Source organism: Microcaecilia unicolor, chromosome 8, assembly GCF_901765095.1.
Source record: "Microcaecilia unicolor chromosome 8, aMicUni1.1, whole genome shotgun sequence".
NCBI classification, from domain to species: domain Eukaryota; kingdom Metazoa; phylum Chordata; class Amphibia; order Gymnophiona; family Siphonopidae; genus Microcaecilia; species Microcaecilia unicolor.
This window is the reverse complement of record NC_044038.1, coordinates 52301350-52324335: the sequence shown is the minus strand read 5'-3', so window position 1 is coordinate 52324335 and position 22986 is coordinate 52301350. Positions and strand designations below refer to the sequence as shown.

The 22986-nt window shown below is 45.4% G+C and overlaps 1 protein-coding gene across 1 annotated transcript in view; it reads left to right on the top strand.

The window, feature by feature from the left end:
- CCDC78 (coiled-coil domain containing 78) overlaps positions 1-22986 on the top strand; it is a 101339-nt gene that overhangs the window by 22950 nt on the left and 55403 nt on the right. The window contains exons 5-9 of the mRNA XM_030211941.1: positions 578-721; positions 4376-4572; positions 5835-6009; positions 14440-14571; positions 21677-21808. Coding sequence (XP_030067801.1) covers positions 578-721; positions 4376-4572; positions 5835-6009; positions 14440-14571; positions 21677-21808 — 780 coding nt within the window. The remainder of the gene's footprint in view (positions 1-577; positions 722-4375; positions 4573-5834; positions 6010-14439; positions 14572-21676; positions 21809-22986) is intronic.

Genomic DNA, 22986 nt, shown 5'->3' with positions numbered 1-22986 from the left:
CGACCTTAGGAGAAGGACGCCCATCTCCCGATATGTGTTGGAAGATGGGCGCCCTTCTCCTTCGAAAATAAGCAGGTTAGTGGGGTTTTAAAAAGGTCTGGACGGCTTCCTAAAGGAAAAGTCCATAGACCATTATTAAATTAACTTGGGGAAAATCCACTGCTATTTCTGGGATAAGCAGCATAAAATGTATTGAACTTTTTCGGGATCTTGTCAGGTATTTGTGACCTGGATTGGCTACTGTTGGAAACAGGATGCTGGGCTTGATGGACCTTTGGTCTGTCCCAGTGTAGCAATACTTATGAACTTATGTAAGTATGCATTAACACAACGCAGTTTATTAAAAGGGCCTTTTGGTAACACAAATGGACAAAATTCTCCATTTAAGTGCTATGAAATTTTTTTTCAAAAGCACTTGTGTGATCGATGCCACTCCTGAGCACATACGAGCTATTAAATATTGACCTAATTTTGTTTTGGTTGTTAACCTGTTTGAGTTAGTAGTGCAGCTAGAGAATAAGAAGCCAGGTGCTGTACTGATCCAGTTTCAAAATGTATCTTGTCTTTGTGCTGGCAGGGTTTGTCTCATGTTGATGTATCCTCAGCATCAGAAGCTACCACAACATTCCGTAAGGGCTGGGCACGTAGAACTGGGGCCATATCAGACTATGGACCTACAGCAAGTCATTCTTGTACCATCATCCATTTTAATCTAAAGGTGGTAAGTTTGGTGCATACTTTTTCATGTCTTCATTTTTCTATTTGTTTTGTTTTCACCTTGATTGTATCCTATTTCATTCCAGTTTCTCTTTGTCCTTATGTAACAGTTCTTAAAAATACTTGATAGTGGCTGGACCACTGGTTAAGTGCTGCCATTCAGAAGGTCCTTAGTTCAATTAAACCAAGTGGGTTATAGGTAGAATTAAAAAAAAAAAACCTCTTTATTGTAAACCAGCAAACATCATCAGGTGTACAGTGGTTCTTCAATATGTTCCCAGATAGAAACAAGAATAAAAAAAAAAGTTCTGCAATTCCATGTACTACAGCAAACAAAGTTTTATCCACCCTTCCCTTCTACATTCTCCCCCATCTTCCGCACAGAGGATATGATCCTTTAACTCCCATTAGGAAATCAACCACTAGTAATACTCATACCATCTCTTTCAGACTTCACCCTGTCTCTCTCTTATTCATATTCCCCCTTACTTCATCCAATCTCTCTCTCTCTCTCTCAAAGTCTCAAAGATTCTAGCTTTCACCTAGTCTCTCTCAACCCCCCCCCCCCCCACCAGCCTTCACATAGTTTTTCTCTCTCATATCCCCTCCCCCAGCTTTCACCAAGTATCTCTCTCTCTCTCTCTCTCTCTCTGACACTGCCACCTATTCCTCTCACTTTGCAGGCCGCATTCACAGAAGAAACAGTATGCTCCCTATTCCCCAACTGTGATTTGGCTCTCTCATTGAAGCTTGAGCCACATGGTACAAGAAGTTTGGACTGGTATTATGGTTTCAAGTCTTGTGAGACTTCAAACGGCAAGACTTCCCAAACTTCTTGCACTGCGTGGTTTAAGCTTACAGAGAGTCAAACTGCAGTGCAAAAGCAGGAAACATAATATTTGAGGCAACTGTACAAAAAAAAAAAAAAAAATTCAGGGGCATGAAATCTTGGGTGTCAGCATTCAATTTCTAGGTGCCTGGAATTTATTAAGCCCTGTTGTGAGTAAGGTATACATTAAAATAGCACAGTAAAAAATCCATGCAGCAAAAATATGATACAGTATTAGCACAATGCAAATGAAATATCTTAATAGGCATATGTGATACTCATAGTGTCAGCAGACGGACAGACGACAGAGGGTGGTGGTAAATGGAGTTCGCTCGGAGGAGGGAAAGGTGAGTAGTGGAGTGCCTCAGGGATCAGTGCTGGGGCCGATTCTGTTCAATATATTTGTGAGTGACATTGCCGAAGGGTTAGAAGGTAAAGTTTGCCTATTTGCGGATGATACTAAGATTTGCAACAGAGTGGACACCCGGGAGGGAGTGGAAAGCATGAAAAGGGATCTGAGGAAGCTAGAAGAATGGTCTAAGGTTTGGCAATTAAAATTCAATGCAAAGAAATGCAAAGTGATGCATTTAGGGAGTAGAAACCCACAAGAGACTTATGTGTTAGGCTGTGAGAGTCTGATAGGTACTGAGGGGGAGAGGGATCTTGGGGTGATAGTATCCGAGGATCTGAAGGCGACGAAACAGTGTGACAAGGCGGTGGCCGTAGCGAGAAGGTTGCTAGGCTGTATAGAGAGAGGTGTGATCAGCAGAAGAAAGGAAGTGTTGATGCCTCTGTACAAGTCGTTGGTGAGGCCCCACCTGGAGTATTGTGTTCAGTTTTGGAGGCCGTACCTTGCGAAGGATGTTAAAAAAATGGAAGCGGTGCAAAGAAAAGCTACGAGAATGGTATGGGATTTGCGTTTCAAGACGTATGAGCAGAGACCTGCTGACCTGAACATGTATACCCTGGAGGAAAGGAGGAACAGGGGTGATATGATACAGACGTTCAAATACTTGAAAGGTATTAATCCGCAAATGAACCTTTTCTGGAGATGGGAAGGCGGTAGAACTAGAGGACATGAAATGAGATTGAAGGGGGGGCAGACTGAAAAATGTCAGGAAGTATTTTTTTCACGGAGAGAGTGGTGGATGCTTGGAATGCCCTCCCGTGGGAGGTGGTGGAAATGAAAACGGTAATGAAATTCAAACGTGGGATATGCATAAAGGAATCCTATGCAGTAGGAATGGATCCTCAGAAGCTTAGCCGAAATTGGGTGGCGGAGCAGGTGGGGGAAGAGAGGTTGGTGGTTGGGAGGCGAGGATAGTGGAGGGCAGACTTATACGGTCTGTGCCAGAGCCAGTGATGGGAGGCGGGACTGGTGGTTGGGAGGCAGGAAATACTGCTGGGCAGACTTGTACGGTCTGTGCCCTGAAAAAGGAAGGTACAAATCAAGGTAAGGTATACACATATGAGTTTATCTTGTTGGGCAGACTGGATGGACCATGCAGGTCTTTTTCTGCCGTCATCTACTATGTTACTATCAGGCTCATTTTCAAAGCACTTAGCCTCCCAAAGTTCCATAGAAACCTATGGAACTTAGCCTCCCAAAGTGCTTTGAAAATATGCCTCACTGTAATACAATGGAACATCTTTATAGACAGCAAAAGGAAATTGTATAGTGGGGATATAAGGACAAGATGGGTAAGACAAAGCCAGGGATGAATAAAAAAAAAGTAGGGGGCTGGATTAAGAGTAAATTGGTTGAATAAGGTGTGTGGAACTGGTGTCAGTGGGTATGCAGCAAACTATTCCTGATCCTGTGTGACTGACTAACTAGTTAATTGCCACAGCCATTAAAGACTTGGGACAAGAGTCAGGCTTTCACCTGTTTCCTAAAGTAGAGGTAGTCTTGACTTAGGTATAGCCCCTCTGGGACTGAGCTCCAGTGTGGGGCTACTCCAGAGAAGGCTGTCTGGTGAATGCCACATCACATGATTTATTTTGGCAAGGGTACAATAGATGCTCCTTGAGAGGATCTTAGAGGCCTCAAAGGTTGCCAGAGAATGTGGTAAAAGCAGTTAGCTTAGCAGGGTTTAAAAAAGGTTTGCATAAATTCCTAAAAGAAAAGTCCATAAGCTATTATTAGGATGGACTTGGGTAATTCCACTGCATATTCTAGGATAAGCAGCATAAAATCTGTTTTGCTGTTCTGGGATCTTGCCAGGTGCTTGTGACCTGTATTGGCCACTGCTGGAAACAGGATACTGGGCTGGGTGGACCTTTGGTCTGTCCCAGTATTGCAATGCTTATATTCTTATATTCTTAACTTATTCTTTAGGTACTCTGCCATGAGAACATCCTGCTGTTCCAGTCCTGAGCTTTTCACATACCTGTACTGCTCCTCTAGTAGATAGATAGTGGCTTTGTGGTAGAGAGGTCCTTTTTCTTTCTGTAATTAGAGGGAAATTTAGTCCTAATGTTCATTCAAATACTGTCACACCAGTCTTTTTGAGGAGGAAACCATTTCTGGAGAACAGAATTTGTTCTCCATTTTCATATATTTCTGAGTTTCTCTCTCACTCCCCCAAACCAGTGGACCCTAATCCTCAGTTGGATGCTTAAGAAAAGCAGAGCATCTGAAGTGCTTTCTCACTCTTTTGAGACTCACAGAGCCCTATGTTGTTTTTTATATGCTCAGTTTAAGGGGTTCCTTACATTTCTTCCCAGAGTGGCAATGTCTGTGCAGCATAATTCACCTTCCCTTTCCTCTCTTGAGATGTGGTTCTCTCATTTCATTTTTTGAGGTTTAACTATACCTATCTTTTTTAGCATCTGCACAACGAACCCTATCCAATTAGATCATGGTTGAAAATTGTGGATCTTCCTGGTGTAGAAAACCTCTCTGAAGACTTAACATTAATGCATTTAAGAAAGAAGCCGCTGTTTCACAAGTCTCTGTTGACATTTTATCGTGTTGTGAATGAATTGGCAGGATCCCCATACCCAGACCGCGTGATCAATTATAGGTAACTAATGTATATCTAGAATAAAACCTCTTTTATATTACCAGCTTCCAAAGTGATGCATGTTCACTTATTAATAACTTCTAGAAGATATATATGGCAAAAAGGTCATGAGAGGAAGCTCCATATGGGAAGTAACATTTACAGTCATTGATAAGGAGGTGTTTGTTATGCCATGTATTCCAAGTGGAGTCAAATTAGTTTTACAAACAGTTTTTGAGGAATTAAGTGCACACATAAAGAAGGTAATTTTATAAACCATTTTTGCATGTAAAATGTAGATTTATATGTGTAAATGGGCTCTTAAGAAAATAGGTCACCTCTAAAAGTATTGTGCAGTACAAGCTGGTACATAGAGCTTGGGAGGAGCCATAATTTTTACTTATATTTTATAACATATCTGCGTGCATGTATGTCTATGGCTTCAGACCTAAAACTCAAGGACAATTACCTAATCTTCTGAAAACATCTGTAGACACACCTTTTCAGAAAAGTCATCCCCACGGAACCGACTTAGCTGCCCTGATTACTGAATTACAACACAAGAAAATGACAATGAACAGAAACGGAACAAAGCCTCCATCGCCCAATCCAACATAAACACTCAACGTGCTTACCTGAAACAAACAAACCCATTAACCTGTCAAAATCAAGACATCTGCTAATCTCAATGGTCTATACAAATTATAACCTAGTTCTATACAATCTACTAATCTACAGACTGTCATTATTCCATATAAATTATAACCTTGTTCTATACAATCTGTAACCAATTTATTCCAGAATCATGTAAGCCACACTGAACTTACCAATAGGTGGAAAAATATGGGATACAAATGCATAAAATAAATAAATAACTTAAGAATTTGGCATGTAGATAAGTTTACAAAGTTCACAAACAACATGCTTTGTCCTTGAATTGTTTGCTCAGTTGAAGTGGGGGGGGGGGGGGGGGGGTATTTTTTTCTTGTCCCCATACAACAACAGCTCCAGACCTGCTGGAAAGTTTTGCATATTAAAGGTTGGCGCTTAGTGCATGGAATTGTCTGTTCATCACTTGGAATGGTCATTTTAATACTAGCTTGTTGTAATTTTTTGCATAGGGTTATCGATAGCTGCTATGGTGAATGGGAAATGGGATGCAGAACCCCTTTGTGCATTAAACTCTAAATAACATTTGCTTTAGACTGGCTACAATGGCAAGCTTTGTGAATCGGGCCCAGAGAGCTTTGCAGTTTTACATTCACCTCTTTTTCGGTTCACAGTGGCTCCAAATTGACCCAGCTGTTGGAAGAAGCCCTGGGTGGGAACTGTAAAACTAGGGTTCTTTGTTGCCTGACTCCTACTGCAGAATCCCGATGCCTGGCTGTGGTCTTGAAAACTTGTGCAGCGCTCTCACAAATCAAGAACTTTCCTGTTCTAAATGACTACTGTGTGGAGGTATGTTTCAGATACCACAATCTCTCACAACTCTCCCAGTAGAAACTTTATCCTTAGAAGTAGAAAACTTTTCCTATTTAAACACACTGGCTGATGTAATAGTGAATGGCAATGTACGGTATTTATTATGGGTTCCATTTTATACAATTAGAGCCACGATACATAGTGCATGGTTTTAGTGCATATCATGGGTGAGGAAGTGGAAGTTAGCAGGATGTATATATTAGAGAGGCTTTTTCCACTCATCCAAATTCCTTTGAGCTGTCTGGGTTCAATAAAAGCCATTGTGACATGTATCTGTGGAAGATTTTCCATCTGCAGTCTTTGTGGAACCCTTAATCAGGTAGTTTGTTTTTAACTGACTCTCCATATTCATTTGAACATCACTTAATGCCATCAGGATGGAAGTAAACGTCCCGAGCCAACCATAATTGAAACCAATATAGCATTATAAAAAAAACCTGTATAAAACATTTTATTGTTCATTTGTAAATAAAGTATACTACTTTATATTTTAATGACAGAAAAATAAAAGACTGCTTTCATTAGTTCTAAATATTGCAGACTCCTGAGCTTTACTGCAGAATGTGCATCAGAAGCAGTTTCGTACGAGAGAGGACATTCTAAATCTGAACGCTGATTGGCTGCCAGCTCTCAAAAATGTCACTTAGGGGGTGATTTTATAAGTGACTTGAACGTATCGAATAGTGATTTAGGTACTCAAGTAGGCAATTATAAAAGGGGTATACACGCATAAAAGTAGACATTCAGAAAATATAGCACCTATTTTTATGTGTCAGAGGTGAGGAACTTGGCAAGAAATCACTTTACAAGAGCAGTATGCCCCTCTTCATTCCACACAACTTATCGTAAATCAGGAGCATAGCCAGACCTCGACGGGAGGGGGGGGTCCAGAGCCAAAAGGTGGGGGGCACATTTTGGCACGCCTCACCACCACTGCCATCCCGCTGCCACTTCCGCCCCCCCCCATGGCTGCTATCGCCGCCCCCTGCCGTCCTCCTGTCACCGCTTCTGTCCCCCCGTCACCGCTTCCCCACCACCATCACTTGGAAGGTACCTTGGCTGGGAGCTTTTTCTGAAGTCCACCGCACTGACCTCTAGGGTGCCCAGTTGGTGTCCTGGCATATCAGGGGGGCCAGTGTACTATGAATTCTCCGAGGACAAGCAGGCTGCTTGTTCTCACGACTGGGTTGACGTCCGCGGCAGCCCCCACCAACCGGAAGAAGCTTCGCGGGACGGTCGGCACGCAGGGCACGCCCACCGCGCATGCGCGGCCGTCTTCCCGCCCGTGCGCGACCGCTCCCGCCAGTTCCTTTTTTTCCGCGCCTGGAGAGAGTCGTGCTTTGCCGCTCTCTCTACTTCAGCCGCCGGATTCTTGCGATCGCGTATACGCGGATCGCGCTTCGTTAATTTAATTTAATTTCCTTTTATTATCTTTTCTTTTAAAAAAAAAAAAAAAAAAAAAAAGACTGCGCGTGTGGAGCACGCGCTCCCCTTTTTCCCTCGCTTCCAGCGGGGACGCCTCATTGCGGCCTAGTGGCCGCTCGGTCGGCTGGTTTTTTCGTGGTGTGATTTTAGCCACCATTGCCGACTTTGACTTCGCCGACGCGATTTTTCCGTCGATGTCCTCGAAGGTCCCGAGTGGATTTAAAAAGTGTGGTCGCTGCGGCCGGCCGATCTCGCAGACCGACACCCACGCTTGGTGCCTCCAGTGCCTCGGGCCGGAGCACAATCTCAAGTCGTGCGCGCTGTGTCTCGGTCTCCGGAAACGGACTCAGGTTGCGAGGCAAGTTCTGCGGGACCGTCTTTTTGGAACTTGCGCCGGCCCCTCGACGTCGACCTCGACGGCATCGGTATCGAAGGCCGGATCTTCGGTACCGGTATCGATGCCCGAGACATCGGCACCGATGGCAGCGACCCCAGGAGAACAGGTCCCGTCGGCCCGCCGGTCCGCCGGTGAGAGTGGGGTTGAGAGGCCGCGTGGGCTGTCGGCCCCGGTCACTCCCTCAGCTCGTGAGCCACGGGACCGAACCCTGTCGGACCCGGTACCTCGAGACCGAGGGGGATCGACCTCCTCCTCCTCCATGCCCTCCGGCGCCGGTGACGTGCACCGGAAAAAAGACAAGAAGCGCCGTCACCGGGAGCCCTCGGTGCACCCTGAAGGGGAGTCGACGCCGAAGCGTCATCGCAGAGAGGAGAGATCTCCGTCGGTGGTGGAGGTACCGACGCGTCGGGGTTCCGGCACCTCGGTGCCGTCTCCTGGCCCCCAGCAGCTTCTGGCACCGACACCCTTACCGGCCCCACCGCCTTTCCCGGCAGCGGGCCTGGACGAGTGCCTCAGAGCCATCCTTCCGGGGATCCTGGAAGGGCTGATGCGCCAGGCTGTGCCGGCGCCCCCGGCGCCGATGACTGTGGCGCCGGCGAGCTCTAGCCCGGCGCCGGGGCTGTCGACACCGCCGCCGCTTGCGGTGCCGGTCTCGACCGCCACGCAGGTGGAGTCCCCGTCGACGTCGATGGAGGGAGCTCCGTCCCCGCCGGCGCGGGAGTCCACCGCTCGACGACACCGAGGCCTCGGTGCCTCGACGTCGAGCCGGGCCCGGTACCGGACTCAGCTACATGAGCTAATGTCCGATACCGAGGATGAGGACTCGTGGGGGGAAGAGGAAGACCCGAGATATTTCTCCTCAGAGGAGTCTACGGGCCTTCCCTCGGACCCCACGCCGTCACCGGAGAGGAAGCTCTCACCTCCTGAGAGTCTCTCCTTTGCCTCCTTTGTGCGGGATATGTCTATAAGCATTCCCTTTCCCGTGGTCTCTGTGGAAGAGCCGAGGGCCGAGATGCTCGAGGTCCTCGACTATCCATCACCACCTAGAGAGTCCTCCACGGTACCGCTGCACAATGTCCTGAAGGAGACGCTGCTTCGGAACTGGGTGCGACCACTAACTAACCCCACCATTCCCAAGAAAGCAGAGTCCCAGTACAGGATCCACTCTGACCCAGAGCTCATGCGGCCCCAGTTGCCCCATGACTCAGCGGTCGTGGATTCTGCTCTCAAGAGGGCACGGAGTTCGAGGGATACCGCCTCGGCGCCCCCGGGGCGGGAGTCTCGCACTCTGGACTCATTTGGGAGGAAGGCCTACCAATCCTCCATGCTCGTGACCCGCATCCAATCTTACCTGCTCTATATGAGCATCCACATGCGGACCAATGTGCAACAGCTGGCGGACCTGGTCGATAAGCTCCCGCCGGAGCAGTCCAGGCCATATCAGGAGGTGGTCAGGCAGCTGAAGGCGTGCAGAAAGTTCCTGTCCAGGGGGATTTTTGACACCTGTGACGTGGCATCTCGTGCTGCGGCCCAAGGTATAGTGATGCGCAGGCTCTCATGGCTGCGTGCCTCTGACCTGGACAACCGCACCCAGCAGAGACTGGCTGACGTCCCTTGCCGGGGGGATAATATTTTTGGCGAGAAGGTCGAGCAGATGGTTGACCAACTGCATCAGCGGGAAACCGCTCTCGACAAGCTCTCCCACCGGGCGCCTTCAGCACCCGCCCCCGCGGGCGGGCGTTTTTCCCGGGCTCGGCAGGCTGCACCCTATTCTTTTGCGAAGCGTAGGTACAACCAGCCGGCCCGAAGGCCTCGTCAGGCACAGGGACAGCCCCAGCGCGCTCGTTCCCGTCAACAGCGTGCGCCTAAGCAGCCCCCTGCGCCTCCACAGCAAAAGCCGGGGAAGGGCTTTTGACTGGATCCACGGGAACATAGCTGCCCTACAAGTGTCCGTACCGGACGACCTGCCGGTCGGAGGGAGGTTGAAATTCTTTCACCAAAGGTGGCCTCTCATAACCTCCGACCAGTGGGTTCTCCAAATAGTGCGGTGCGGATACGCCCTGAATTTGACCTCCCTGCCTCCAAATTGTCCTCCGGGGGCTCAGTCTTTCAGCTCCCATCACAAGCAGGTACTTGCAGAGGAACTCTCCGCCCTTCTCAGCGCCAATGCGGTCGAGCCCGTACCACCCGGGCAGGAAGGGCAGGGATTCTATTCCAGGTACTTCCTTGTGGAAAAGAAAACAGGGGGGATGCGTCCCATCCTAGACCTGAGAGGCCTGAACAAATTCCTGGTCAAAGAAAAGTTCAGGATGCTTTCCTTGGGCACCCTTCTGCCAATGATTCAGAAAAACGATTGGCTATGTTCCCTGGATTTAAAGGACGCATACACTCACATCCCGATACTGCCAGCTCACAGACAGTATCTCAGATTCCGCCTGGGCGCACGGCACTTTCAGTATTGTGTGCTGCCCTTTGGGCTCGCCTCTGCCCCACGAGTGTTTACAAAGTGCCTCGTGGTGGTAGCGGCCTACCTACGCAAGCTGGGAGTGCACGTGTTCCCATATCTCGACGATTGGCTGGTCAAGAACACCTCGGAGGCAGGAGCCCTCCGGTCCATGCGGTGCACTATTCAACTTCTGGAGCTGCTGGGGTTTGTGATAAATTACCCAAAGTCCCATCTCCAGCCAACTCAGTCTCTGGAATTCATAGGAGCGCTGCTGAATTCCCAGACGGTTCGGGCCTACCTTCCCGAAGCGAGGGCCACCAATCTCTTGGCCCTGGCTTCGCAGACCAGAGCGTCTCAGCAGATCACAGCTCGGCAGATGTTGAGACTTCTGGGTCATATGGCCTCCACAGTTCATGTGACTCCCATGGCTCGTCTTCACATGAGATCTGCTCAATGGACCCTAGCTTCCCAGTGGTTCCAAGCCACCGGGAATCTAGAGGATGTCATCCGCCTCTCCACCAGTTGCCGCACTTCACTGCTCTGGTGGACCATACGGACCAATTTGACCCTGGGACGTCCATTCCAAATTCCGCAGCCCACGAAAGTGCTGACGACGGATGCATCCCGCCTGGGGTGGGGAGCCCATGTCGATGGGCTTCACACCCAGGGTCTGTGGTCCCTCCAGGAAAAGGATCTGCAGATCAACCTCCTGGAGCTCCGAGCGATCTGGAACGCACTGAAGGCTTTCAGAGATCGGCTGTCCTGCCAAATTATCCAAATTCGGACAGACAATCAGGTTGCAATGTATTACGTCAACAAGCAGGGGGGCACCGGATCTCGCCCCCTGTGTCAGGAAGCCGTCGGTATGTGGCGTTGGGCGTGTCGCTTCGGCATGCTTCTCCAAGCCACGTACCTGGCAGGCGTAAACAACAGTCTGGCCGACAGACTGAGCAGAGTCATGCAACCGCACGAGTGGTCGCTCCATTCCAGAGTGGTACGCAAGATCTTCCGAGAGTGGGGCACCCCCTCGGTGGATCTTTTCGCCTCTCAGACCAACCACAAGCTGCCTCTGTTCTGTTCCAGGCTTCAGACACACGGCAGGCTAGCGTCAGATGCCTTTCTCCTTCATTGGGGGACCGGCCTCCTGTATGCTTATCCTCCCATACCTTTGGTGGGGAAGACCTTACTGAAGCTCAAGCAAGACCGCGGCACCATGATTCTGATAGCGCCCTTTTGGCCCCGTCAGATCTGGTTCCCTCTTCTTCTGGAGTTGTCCTCCGAAGAACCGTGGAGATTGGAGTGTTTTCCGACTCTCATTTCGCAGAACGACGGAGCGTTGCTGCACCCCAACCTTCAATCCCTGGCTCTCACGGCCTGGATGTTGAGGGCGTAGACTTCGCTGCGTTGGGTCTGTCTGAGGGTGTCTCCCGGGTCTTGCTTGCCTCTAGGAAGGATTCCACTAAAAAGAGTTACTTTTTCAAGTGGAGGAGGTTTGTCGTTTGGTGTGAGAGCAAGGCCCTAGAACCTCGTTCTTGCCCTGCACAGAACCTGCTTGAATACCTTCTGCACTTATCAGAGTCTGGCCTCAAGACCAACTCAGTAAGGAATCACCTTAGTGCGATTAGTGCTTACCATTATCGTGTGGAAGGTAAAGCCATCTCTGGAGAGCCTTTAGTCGTTCGATTCATGAGAGGTTTGCTTTTGTCAAAGCCCCCTATCAAGCCTCCTACTGTGTCATGGGATCTCAACGTCGTCCTCACCCAGCTGATGAAACCTCCTTTTGAGCCACTGAATACCTGCCATCTGAAGTACTTGACCTGGAAGGTCATTTTCTTGGTGGCAGTTACTTCAGCTCGTAGGGTCAGTGAGCTTCAAGCCCTGGTAGCTCATGCTCCATATACCAAATTTCATCACAACAGAGTAGTGCTCCGCACCCACCTAAAGTTCCTGCCGAAGGTGGTGTCGGAGTTCCATCTTAACCAGTCAATTGTCTTGCCAACATTCTTCCCCAGGCCGCATACCCGCCCTGCTGAACGTCAGTTGCACACATTGGACTGCAAGAGAGCATTGGCCTTCTACTTGGAGCGGACACAGCCCAACAGACAGTCCGCCCAATTGTTTATTTCTTTCGACCCTAACAGGCTAGGGGTCGCTGTCGGGAAACGCACCATCTCCAATTGGCTAGCAGACTGCATTTCCTTCACTTACGCCCAGGCTGGGCTGACTCTTGAGGGTCATGTCACGGCTCATAGTGTCAGAGCCATGGCAGCGTCGGTGGCCCACTTGAAGTCAGCCACTATTGAAGAGATCTGCAAGGCTGCGACGTGGTCATCTGTCCACACATTCACATCTCATTACTGCCTCCAGCAGGATACCCGACGCGACAGTCGGTTCGGGCAGTCGGTGCTGCAGAATCTGTTTGGGGTGTAAATCCAACTCCACCCTCCAGGACCCGAATTTATTCTGGTCAGGCTGCACTCTCAGTTAGTTGTTCTTCGTAGGTCAATTTCTGTTGTTCCCTCGCCGTTGCGAGGTTCAATTGACCTGGGTTCTTGTTTTGAGTGAGCCTGAGAGCTAGGGATACCCCAGTCGTGAGAACAAGCAGCCTGCTTGTCCTCGGAGAAAGGGTATGATACATACCTGTAGCAGTTGTTCTCCTGAGGACAGCAGGCTGATTGTTCTCACCTACCCTCCCTCCTCCCCTTTGGAGTTGTGTGTTTCATCTTTTGCTAGTCATTCAACTGGCGGGAGCGGTCGCGCACGGGCGGGAAGACGGCCGCGCATGCGCGGTGGGCGTGCCCTGCGTGCCGACCGTCCCGCGAAGCTTCTTCCGGTTGGTGGGGGCTGCCGCGGACGTCAACCCAGTCGTGAGAACAATCAGCCTGCTGTCCTCGGAGAACAACTGCTACAGGTATGTATCATACCCTTCCTGGCCCCTCCCATGACCAAATGGATCGGATTAGGACGTTTTTGAGCTGGGCATTTTTAGTTTCCATTATTGCTAAAAAAAACAAATGCCCAGCTGAAAAACGTCAATTTTTTTCAAAAATACGGTCTGTCCCGCCTCTTCACGTACCCGTTTTCGGACATAGACGCCCATGGAGATAGGCGTTCACGTTCGATTATGCCCCTCCACGTGTGTGGATACAGGGTGACGGGGTAGAAAAAATATATATGTGTGTGGGTGCAGGGAGGGGGGCTATAAAAACGTGGATGCTGTGGGTGCTGTGAAAAATATGGATGGTATTTGTGTACAGAGAGGGGGTTATAATATTGGTTAAATTATGACAAACCTGCAGAATTTGCAAAGTTTGTGCTCAGAATATTGCAGAATTTTCAAATTTTGTGTGCAGAATCTTGCAAAATTTGATTTTTTTGGCGCAGAATTCCGGACAGGAGTAAATAGCTTTCCATTTTATAATTGACATTTTTTTTATAAGTGATACATTTACATTAAAATGAATTAGCACATTATTGCTTGCCTGCAGTCCACATGTGGATAAGCAATTTTATAAATTCAATCAATAAATCATTAAAATATCTAAATATAAAGATTGTTTTAGGATATCCATACTTGAAATAGATGCTTTCAGATTAGAAATTGAGAATTGCCTGCTTTAGACTGCTCAAGAAACCTCATTCTTTTATCCAAAAAAGTACCTCAACATAGCCTTATCATTTTTTCAGAAAATAAAATGGTGAGGAAAGGTATGACTAGAAGTGTAAGACATCCAAGAAGCTGTTCATGGAAAGGAGATATACATTGAGGCAAAGCTTATTCTGCTATGAGAGAAGCATATATTCCTAATCCTACATTTGAATCATTGCACCAAAATGCAGTAATAAGCACACTCCTGTTTTAGTAGTTAGCCTTTAAAATCTCCTCTAGTCAGAAATTCAGATTAGGCTCATATGCCCATCCTCTTGTGGACCATGGTGACGCCTCCAGATAAAGTCATTGGCTCTGCCTCAGTGGAAATGAGATAATGCTCACTGAGAGAAATGGAGACAAAGGCATATTAGCAACCTGAGTTCCTAGCAACCCCCAGGCTGTAAACACACGCAGGTTAAGCAGGTGGCAGAAACTGAACTGTTCTGATTAGACTCATCCCACTTCCCTGCTTTCTTTCCTCTACAGTCATTGGCGACCCAATATCGTGCGAGAATTCTGGCCCTTCAGCATCGACCGTATGACCACATGGACATCCAGGGGGACAATGAGAGCATCACTGCCCTCAAGGAACAGAACCAACGCCTTATCAGTGAAAATGTAAGGATTCAGTTTCATAAGATCTAAATGTGTAATTTCTATCTAGTTTGTTTACGTAATATTCCTATGCTTCCATAAGGTTTAGCAACAAAGTAGCATGAGTTTATGAACATGCAAGCTAAGGTTTGCAGCAAAATAATTCTGTGATGCGCTGTGTCAGTGAATTATTTTTCTCCATAGGTTCAGAGACTATGCGGTTCATTTTCAAAAGAGAAAAATGTCTAAAAAGTGCCATAAAGCGGGGGGGGGGGGGGGGGGGGGGGGGGGGGCGTTGGTCAATCATAATGAAACAAAACAAAAACATCCAGGACTAAACATAGTAACATAGTAGATGACAGCAGAAAAAGACCGGCACGGTCCATCCAGTCTGCCCAACAAGTTAAACTCATATGTGCTACTTTTTGTGTATACCTTACCTTGATTTGTATCTGCCATTTTCAGGGCACAGACCGTAAAAGTCTTGCCCAGCACTAGCCCCACCTCCCAATCTTGGCTAAGCTTCTGAGGATCCATTCCTAAGACGTTTTGAGCTAGAACTGTTTTTAGAACGAATAAGTCACAAAAACGTGCCATAAATGATCAGATAACCACTGGAGGAATAAAGGAATGCCCCCCCTTACTCCCCCATTGGTCACTGGCCCCCTCTCACCTCCCCAGAGATGTAAAAGAAACAGTACTTACTAGCCAGTCCTATTAGAGCAGCAAGCAGGTCCCTGGAGTAGCCTAGTGGTCGGTGCAGTGCACTGTGAAGAAGGGGACCCAGTCTCATAATCCACCCTAACTATTACACTTGTGATGGAAAGTGTCAGTCCCCCCAAACCCTCCAAAAACCTACTGTATCCACATATAGGTGACACTTGCAGCCATAAGGGCTATTATAGTGGTGTACAGTTGGGAACAGTAGGTTTTTGATGGGTTTAGGAGGGCTTACTATACAATATAGGGAGCAACGGTGAGATGTGTACCTGGGACCTTTTACGTGAAGTCCACTGCATGCTCTTCTAGGATGTTTGTGTGGCCAGGCTGCTAAGAATGCTGGCTCCTCCTACATACCAAAGGCTTGATTTTGTGCATTTTTCACATGGACATTTTTTTTTGAAAATAGACCAAAAAGATAAACGCACAGAGCACAAAAACATGTAGCAAATAGCCATTAAAAAAAAAAAAGTAGCCGTGAATTCTCTAGTTAGTGCCAGGACGATCTGGGGGTAGAGTGAAGGCAGAGCCACTGATATTCAGGGCCAGTGCCTGAATAAGCATTGGGCAAATTGGGCCAGATAAAAGGCTGTCAATGTACCAGATGTTAATGCCATTACCAGGATACTGAATATTTGGTCCCAAATCTGCCTGTGGCAGTCAGTATTTCAAAAAACATTGACCACCATGGACTAAATATTAACCGGATTTTATTTACTGTCTTGGCTTCTAGCCACCAATATAAACATTGACAATTAACTGGAAAAACTAGCCATTTTTCACTGATTTTCTGCCATTTTTGTTCTTTTAATAAATAGTGATAAATTCCTAGGAAAGATAAAACAAAATAAAAACTGAAGGCCCCTGCCCACTTTGTATTTATGGAAAAAGTTAAACTAGAATCCAGAGGGGCAGTGCGAATTCACTATGATAATTTTTTGGTTTCCATCTTAGGAAGATGTAACGTTTTCTAGTATTAAAATAATCTAAATTAAACTAGTAATAGACTGTGTTACAGGAAAGACAATTTGCTGTGCATAGGTGATTCTCCATGGACAGCTGGGATCCATCCACATAGCTGGTGACATCATTACATGATAGTACCGTTTGGGATTGGTTCCCTAGCCTGCCATATTTCAAGTTCTGAATTTGCAGAGGACTTTCTACTCTCTCATCAGTAACTGTTACCAATCAGTCTGTTTTAAGAGCACACTTTAACCCAAGATCAGGTGGGCAGGAATGTGTGGCTGTGGGATCCCGAATGGCCAGTAAAGATCCATCCAGCCACACAGTTGGTGTCTCCCAAGCTCAGGGTTTCCAGGATATTTGAAAACCATACATATTTTTATATGTTCTCTCTTCTTTTCCCATCCATGGAGAACATCTGTTACAGGCATGCAACTTTGTTTTATTCTTCACAAATAATATTAATATCACTGTCTGTAAATGACCAACCACAGTGGATTAATGTGCATATCCACTCTTCAGCTCACACATTAGTGACATTAATTTGAAAACTGAACAAAAGCAAACAGATCTGTTCATTAACACACTAAGAAAAGTATTTAAACTTTGCAAGTCAACATGTCCAGTGCCTTTGACAGTGTTGATCATAATGTCCTTCTAAACATCCTTGACCATTATGGATTCTGTAGAGCTGTGTTAAAATGTTTTTCAGGCTTCCTAAGGTCTAGATCATACCAAGTGAATCAATCAGGCATAATTTCATCAGCATGGTCCCCTGTTTGTAGAGTACCCCAGGGCTCTCCATTGTCCCCCATCCTATTTAACATCATGTTGATTCCATTAGGCAATTTACTGGAGAAAAATGGTCTCCCAACATTCATTTATACAGACGATGTTACCATCTATATTCCATTCACTAAAGAAATAAATGAAATTACTGATATCATCAGATTAGGTATCTCTCTAATGGAATCTTGGGCATCCAATTTCAAATTAAAACTCAACACTGATAAAACTAAATTCTTAATAGTTAGTAATCCTCATCACACTATAAATCTTAAATCATTTACCACTGAGAACATCACATATCCCCTTGACTCAATTATGAAAATATTAGGAGTCACAATTGACCAGTTCCTCACTCTAGATAACCAAATTTGAAATGTGTTCTCAAGTGCCTTTAATTCATTATGTAAATTGAGGAGACTAAGTCCATTCTTTGCTAAATCTGTCTTCCGTACCCTAGTTCAATCTCTAGTCCTAACAAAATTTTGATTACTGCAATTCTATTTATGCAGGACTTAAAGGGGATCTCCTCAAAAAACTACAGACTGCACAAAACACTGCCACATGTCTCACATTCAGACTACCATGCATCACCAAAGCAGCCCCCCTTCTGTATGATTTCAATCTATGTACCTTCATTCACAAAGTTTTGTATGGTTCGGCCTCAATATACATGAACAACTTCATTGAATTACCCTCACGTACTGCCTCTAAATCATCTAGAGAATATCTTATCCTACATTTCCAAATTGTATGAAAGTAACCTACAAAACAATCCATACTGCTAACTTTTCTTATCAAGACACTAAAAGTTGGAACTCCTTACCTAAAACCATTGAATGCACCAATTGAAAACTTACTTCTTCAGTCTAGCCTTTAAGGAAATAACCAGTCTTCTCAAATAAACTCATGGCATTAATTTTTTACCTCATCCCACCTCCCACTACTCCTGTCTATCCCAGTTAATCCTAGCCCTTTACATTTTTCCTCCATATTTCAATTATCTAGCTTAAATCACTCAGGACTTGTTTTACAAAGCCACATTACTGATTCTTGGTGTGGCAAATGAGAGAAAGACCATTCAGTTCCTATGGGCTGCCTCTGATTTGTCGTGCGGGAATCACTAGCGAGGCTTTTTAAAAATAAAGTGTTTAATTATTTTATTTATTGCATTTGTATCCCACATTTTCCCACCTCTTTGCAGGTTCAAAGTGGCTTACAATGTATCGTTCTTGGTGGTAGTGGATTAGAACATAATTACTTATTGTTACATGGAGAACTAGAGTAACATGGTAGAAGTTTAAAACAAGCAGATATTATAAAATAGTTACATATTGTTACATAGAGATTTTGAGTAACATAGAAGTTTAGAACAAACAGATATTATAAAAATAGGTCTGTGTAAAGGTAAAGGAGACGCATGCATTTATATTTCTTGTTCTTTGTGGTATGCCTTGTTAAAAAGATGGGTCTTCAATGATATTCGGAAATTCGTTAGTTCGTAGATATTTCTCAGGTTGTGCGGCAGTGCGTTCCATAGCTTGGCACTCAGGTAGGTAAAGTTTGCTGCATGCATAAGTTTGTATTTTGGACCTTTGCAGCTTGGGAGATGAAGATTAAGGAATGTACGGGCTGACCTTTTGGCATTCCTAGTCGGTAGGTCTGTTCCTAACTCAAGTCACTTAACCCTCCATTGCCCCAGGTACAAATAAGTACCTGTATACAATATGTAAGCCGCATTGAGCCTGCCATGAGTGGGAAAGCGCGGGGTACAAATGTAACAACAAAAAAAATAAAATAAAATAACTCAAGGTTTACTAACATTATATGATGTATTTTACTTTCTGTTAATATATTTTGAACATGGTCATGCTTTTCTAATTGTTATGTAAGCCACACTGAACCTGAGTTCTACTTGGGCTAATGTGGGATATAAATGTCATAAATTAAATAAATAAATAAAACATGTTTATCCTTACTTCTCCATTCCTAAGTGCTTATGCCAGTAAAGCATGATGGATTAGAGGTGGCTGTCAGATAGAAACAGATCACATGTGACAGTGCCTGAAGAATAAGAACACAGCATGAGAATCCCATGACAGAAATCTAGAATAAGAAGTTGTGATCAGTCTTGCTAAGTTCGTCAGTACTTACAAATATCACAGCCACTCTAGCTTCTAAAGGAGCCCACATGGAACCCTCTGGTGGTGTGTTAGCCAATGGTAATTCCCAACCCAAACACATTCTTCCTACCACATTGGTCATTAACTCTCAATCAGAAGTGTTAACCTGAAAGGCAGAAAATACCAGTGCAAGTATTTTATTGGGTTGCACAATCCAAGGGCCCTGGTGCTCAAAGGTCCAGCACAGCACAAGAGCAGTACAGAAACCTAACTTTCCAATGCTCAAAGCAAATGGCATTCAAATTTTATGCACTCTAGTAAACCGAAAGCAAGGGGGAGGATTGTGCCTGGCACATGCACAGAAGAGTTTTGAGGTAAGCACAGCTCTTGTGCGCATGCCCAGAAAAACCCCTTAATGATTGGCACCGTTTTTCTGCACCTTTAAATATAAACTTTTCAAAAATGGTTTGCATTGAAATTTTTGAAAAGCTCATATTTAAGTGCAGAAAAACAGGCTCTAATGTGTGCTATCACACACGTTTCTTTCTCACTATCAGCATTTAGAGGCTGTATGGGCTTCCTTCTGCTTCCAAAACAACACAAAACTGGCAGTTTAATGTCAGAAATTCAGAAGAAATCCTCTCCTCAAAATCTTCAAAGCCACCCCCAAGCTGGTGGTAAGTTTTCAGCAATTAAGGCCAGCATTTTCTTTCTGCACTGTTATTTGAGTATTGGAAGGGAGTACTGAGTACCCTCATTAACATTTGTTTCATTGGGAAATACCAGACAACGAAACTACACCAGAACTGGACTAAACCAAACTCTCTACACTTGACTGCTTCACTTTTTCTGACACCAAGGAACTTTAATGCAATTCCACTTTATTTCTCATTTCGGAATTGAACTCTTTATACTTGAATGCTTATGCTACTCTGTCACTTTTTTTTTATTTGTACCCCGCACTTTCCCACTCATGGCAGGCTCAATGCAGCGGGCAATGGAGGGTTAAGTGACTTGCCCAGAGTCACAAGGAGCTGCCTGTGCCGGGAATCGAACTCAGTTCTTCAGTTCCCCAGGACCAAAGTCCACCATCCTAACCACTAGGCCACTCCTCCACTTATGAACTCTAAAGCAATATCACGTTGTATTTCTCATCCCGGATATGGCGATCGACATTACGGTATAATGTAAGCCACATTGAGCCTGCAAATAGGTGGGAAAATGTGGGATACAAAAATGCAACAAATAAATGGCTGCCTGAGTTTACCTTTCCTCTCACTGACTGTTATTTCTTAGTATCCAGTGGCACACAGCTTCGTATTTGATATTCTACAACATCACCTAAAAATGTCAAGAGGAAGACAACATAGGAATGAGGAACAAGCAACAAGCTAACGGTGGTAACACTGGCAAAAGACCCAAACAAGATTTACCAATGCCATAAGTACATAAGTAATGCCACACTGGGAAAAGACCAAGGGTCCATCAAGCCCAGCATCCTGTCCACAACAGTGGCCAATCCAGGCCAAGGGCACCTGGCAAGCTTCCCATTAAAGATGGCAGCACCCAGGGAACTACAAGAAGCTCTGGACCCGATAATGGTGGAATTAAGCTGCCATATAATCCAAAGTTGCCAATCTTGCAACCCAAATGAAAACATTGTATCCATTTAGTAAATTTCAAGTTTTGTTTCACTGTATTCAATCTGTTAACAAATGTTTCCAGAGCTGGAACTGAAGCCAGCCACAGAAAGATGACATCATCCAAAAATCTATACCAGAAACTTAAGTGAATAAATTCAGGTGCTGAGTAAACATATTCTGCCTCAAATTCAGCCTTATGTAACGTGGTTACTGAGAGGGTAAAGGCAGCCTTCATGGCAACATCATGAATCTGATAGTAGAACTAGGCCTCAAAAAAGAAAAGAGCTCTGAAGTAGCACTAGCTAATCTCAAAAACTCATGACAGCCAGATGAAACTTTATCTCTATGGCTTTGATGGTGTTGTAAGCCCCCTGTAGAGGAATACAAGTGTACAATGATGTAACATCCAAAATAATAAGCCATGCATCCTCTGGAACTGCACCATATTAATACAATAATTGAAGCATATATGAAATATGTTTGATATTAGAGTGCACTTGCATGGCTACCAGGTTCAAAAAATAATTTAAAAATCTTGGCAATGGTTTTAAAACTGAGCCTGTAATGGATGCTATTGGTCTTCCTGGTGGCTTTCTCAAATCCATATGTATTTTTAATTTAAAAAAATATGGGGTTTTGAGATTAGTTTTAATCAGAAAATCCCCTTCCTTCTTTGTACTTTGACTATAATCAAATACCAATACTAGACAACTTATCTAGTTTGTTGGATCCAAGGGGACCAGTTCTACCATCAAATTCATGAAGTAGCCATGAGGGCTACCTTTGCTCCTTCAGTGGCCGTGATCTATATGGTACCCCTGAATGTGTAATGTGAACATTAGCAATGCTTAGTTGATACAACTGCTGGAGCTGATTGTTTTTTACACCCAGGTGCAGCTGCAGGATAGAAATGAGAGACTGTACACAAAACTTGGAGAATTGCAGGAAAAGCTGGGGAAGATAGCAGGCTCCAAAACTGACCTCTCATCTAAGCTGGTCTTCAATGAAGAAGAGAAGCTAAAGGTAAGGCTAGCAAGCAAGCAATGTTGGATGGAAACTAGAGGTACTGGAGTAGAGTATAATTGAGATAAAAAGTACAGCCAACATCCCAAGAGCTCTCACAGCAAATGCTTTTTGCAAATAAAATTTGTATTCATTGTTCACATATTAAAAAAAAAAAGACCACATATTTTTTTATTTATTAAATTAGGATGTATTTGCCATCTTTTTGAAGAAATTCACCCAAGGTGGTGAACAGCAAGAATAATCCGGACTTAGGCAATAGACAATTACAGCAGTAAAAAATATTCAAATAACAGTACACCTTATGGCATAATATGCTACTTCAAATTTCAATACATTAAAACGTCTTTATATACAGCATAAGGCAGTGGTTCCCAATACTGGTCCTGGAGATATTCCAGCCAGTCAGGTTTTCAGGATATCCACAGTGAATATTCATGAGAGAGATTTGCATGTACATCTCTCTCATGAATATTCATTGTGGATAGCCTGAAAACCTGACTGGCTGGGGTACCTCCAGGACCAGATCTGGGAACTACTGGCATAGGTTATAAGCAAAAGTGGAACATATAGATAGATAAGATAAAGTAATATGAGTCAGGTGGAAAATAAGGGTGACTAACTTAAGACAAACTTGCATGTGGAGTCAGAAAAATTCTGTGAAAATGATTTCAGCTACAGTAAGAGTCAGTGTCGATCCTAGCCAGCATGACACCCGGGGTGGATCGCCGATGCGCCCCCCCCCCCCCCCCGGTGAAATGACACCTCCCCCCGGTGAAATGACACCCCCCTGGGTGCACGCCGCTGGGGGGGGGGTGCCGCGGCACGCGCCTGTCAGCTGAGTTCGCTAATTTCGCTGCAGCTCCCTCTGCCCCGGCCGGAACAGGAAGTAACCTGTTCCGGGGCAGAGGGAGCTGCAGCGAAGTTAGCGAAGTTAGAGAACTCAGCTGACAGGCGCACGCCGCAGCACCCCCCAGCGGCGTGCACCCGGGGCAGACCGCCCCCCCCCCCCCTTGGTACGCCACTGGTAAGAGTAGATAAGCAAGTCCTGCTATTGTGTATACAACTGATATTAGTCCTTGTGTATGTGACTAGCTAGTTAGTAGCTTCTTCCATTAAAGGCTTGGGAGAAAAGCCAATCTTTCGCTTGCTTCTTGAAGCAGAGATAGTCTTGTGGT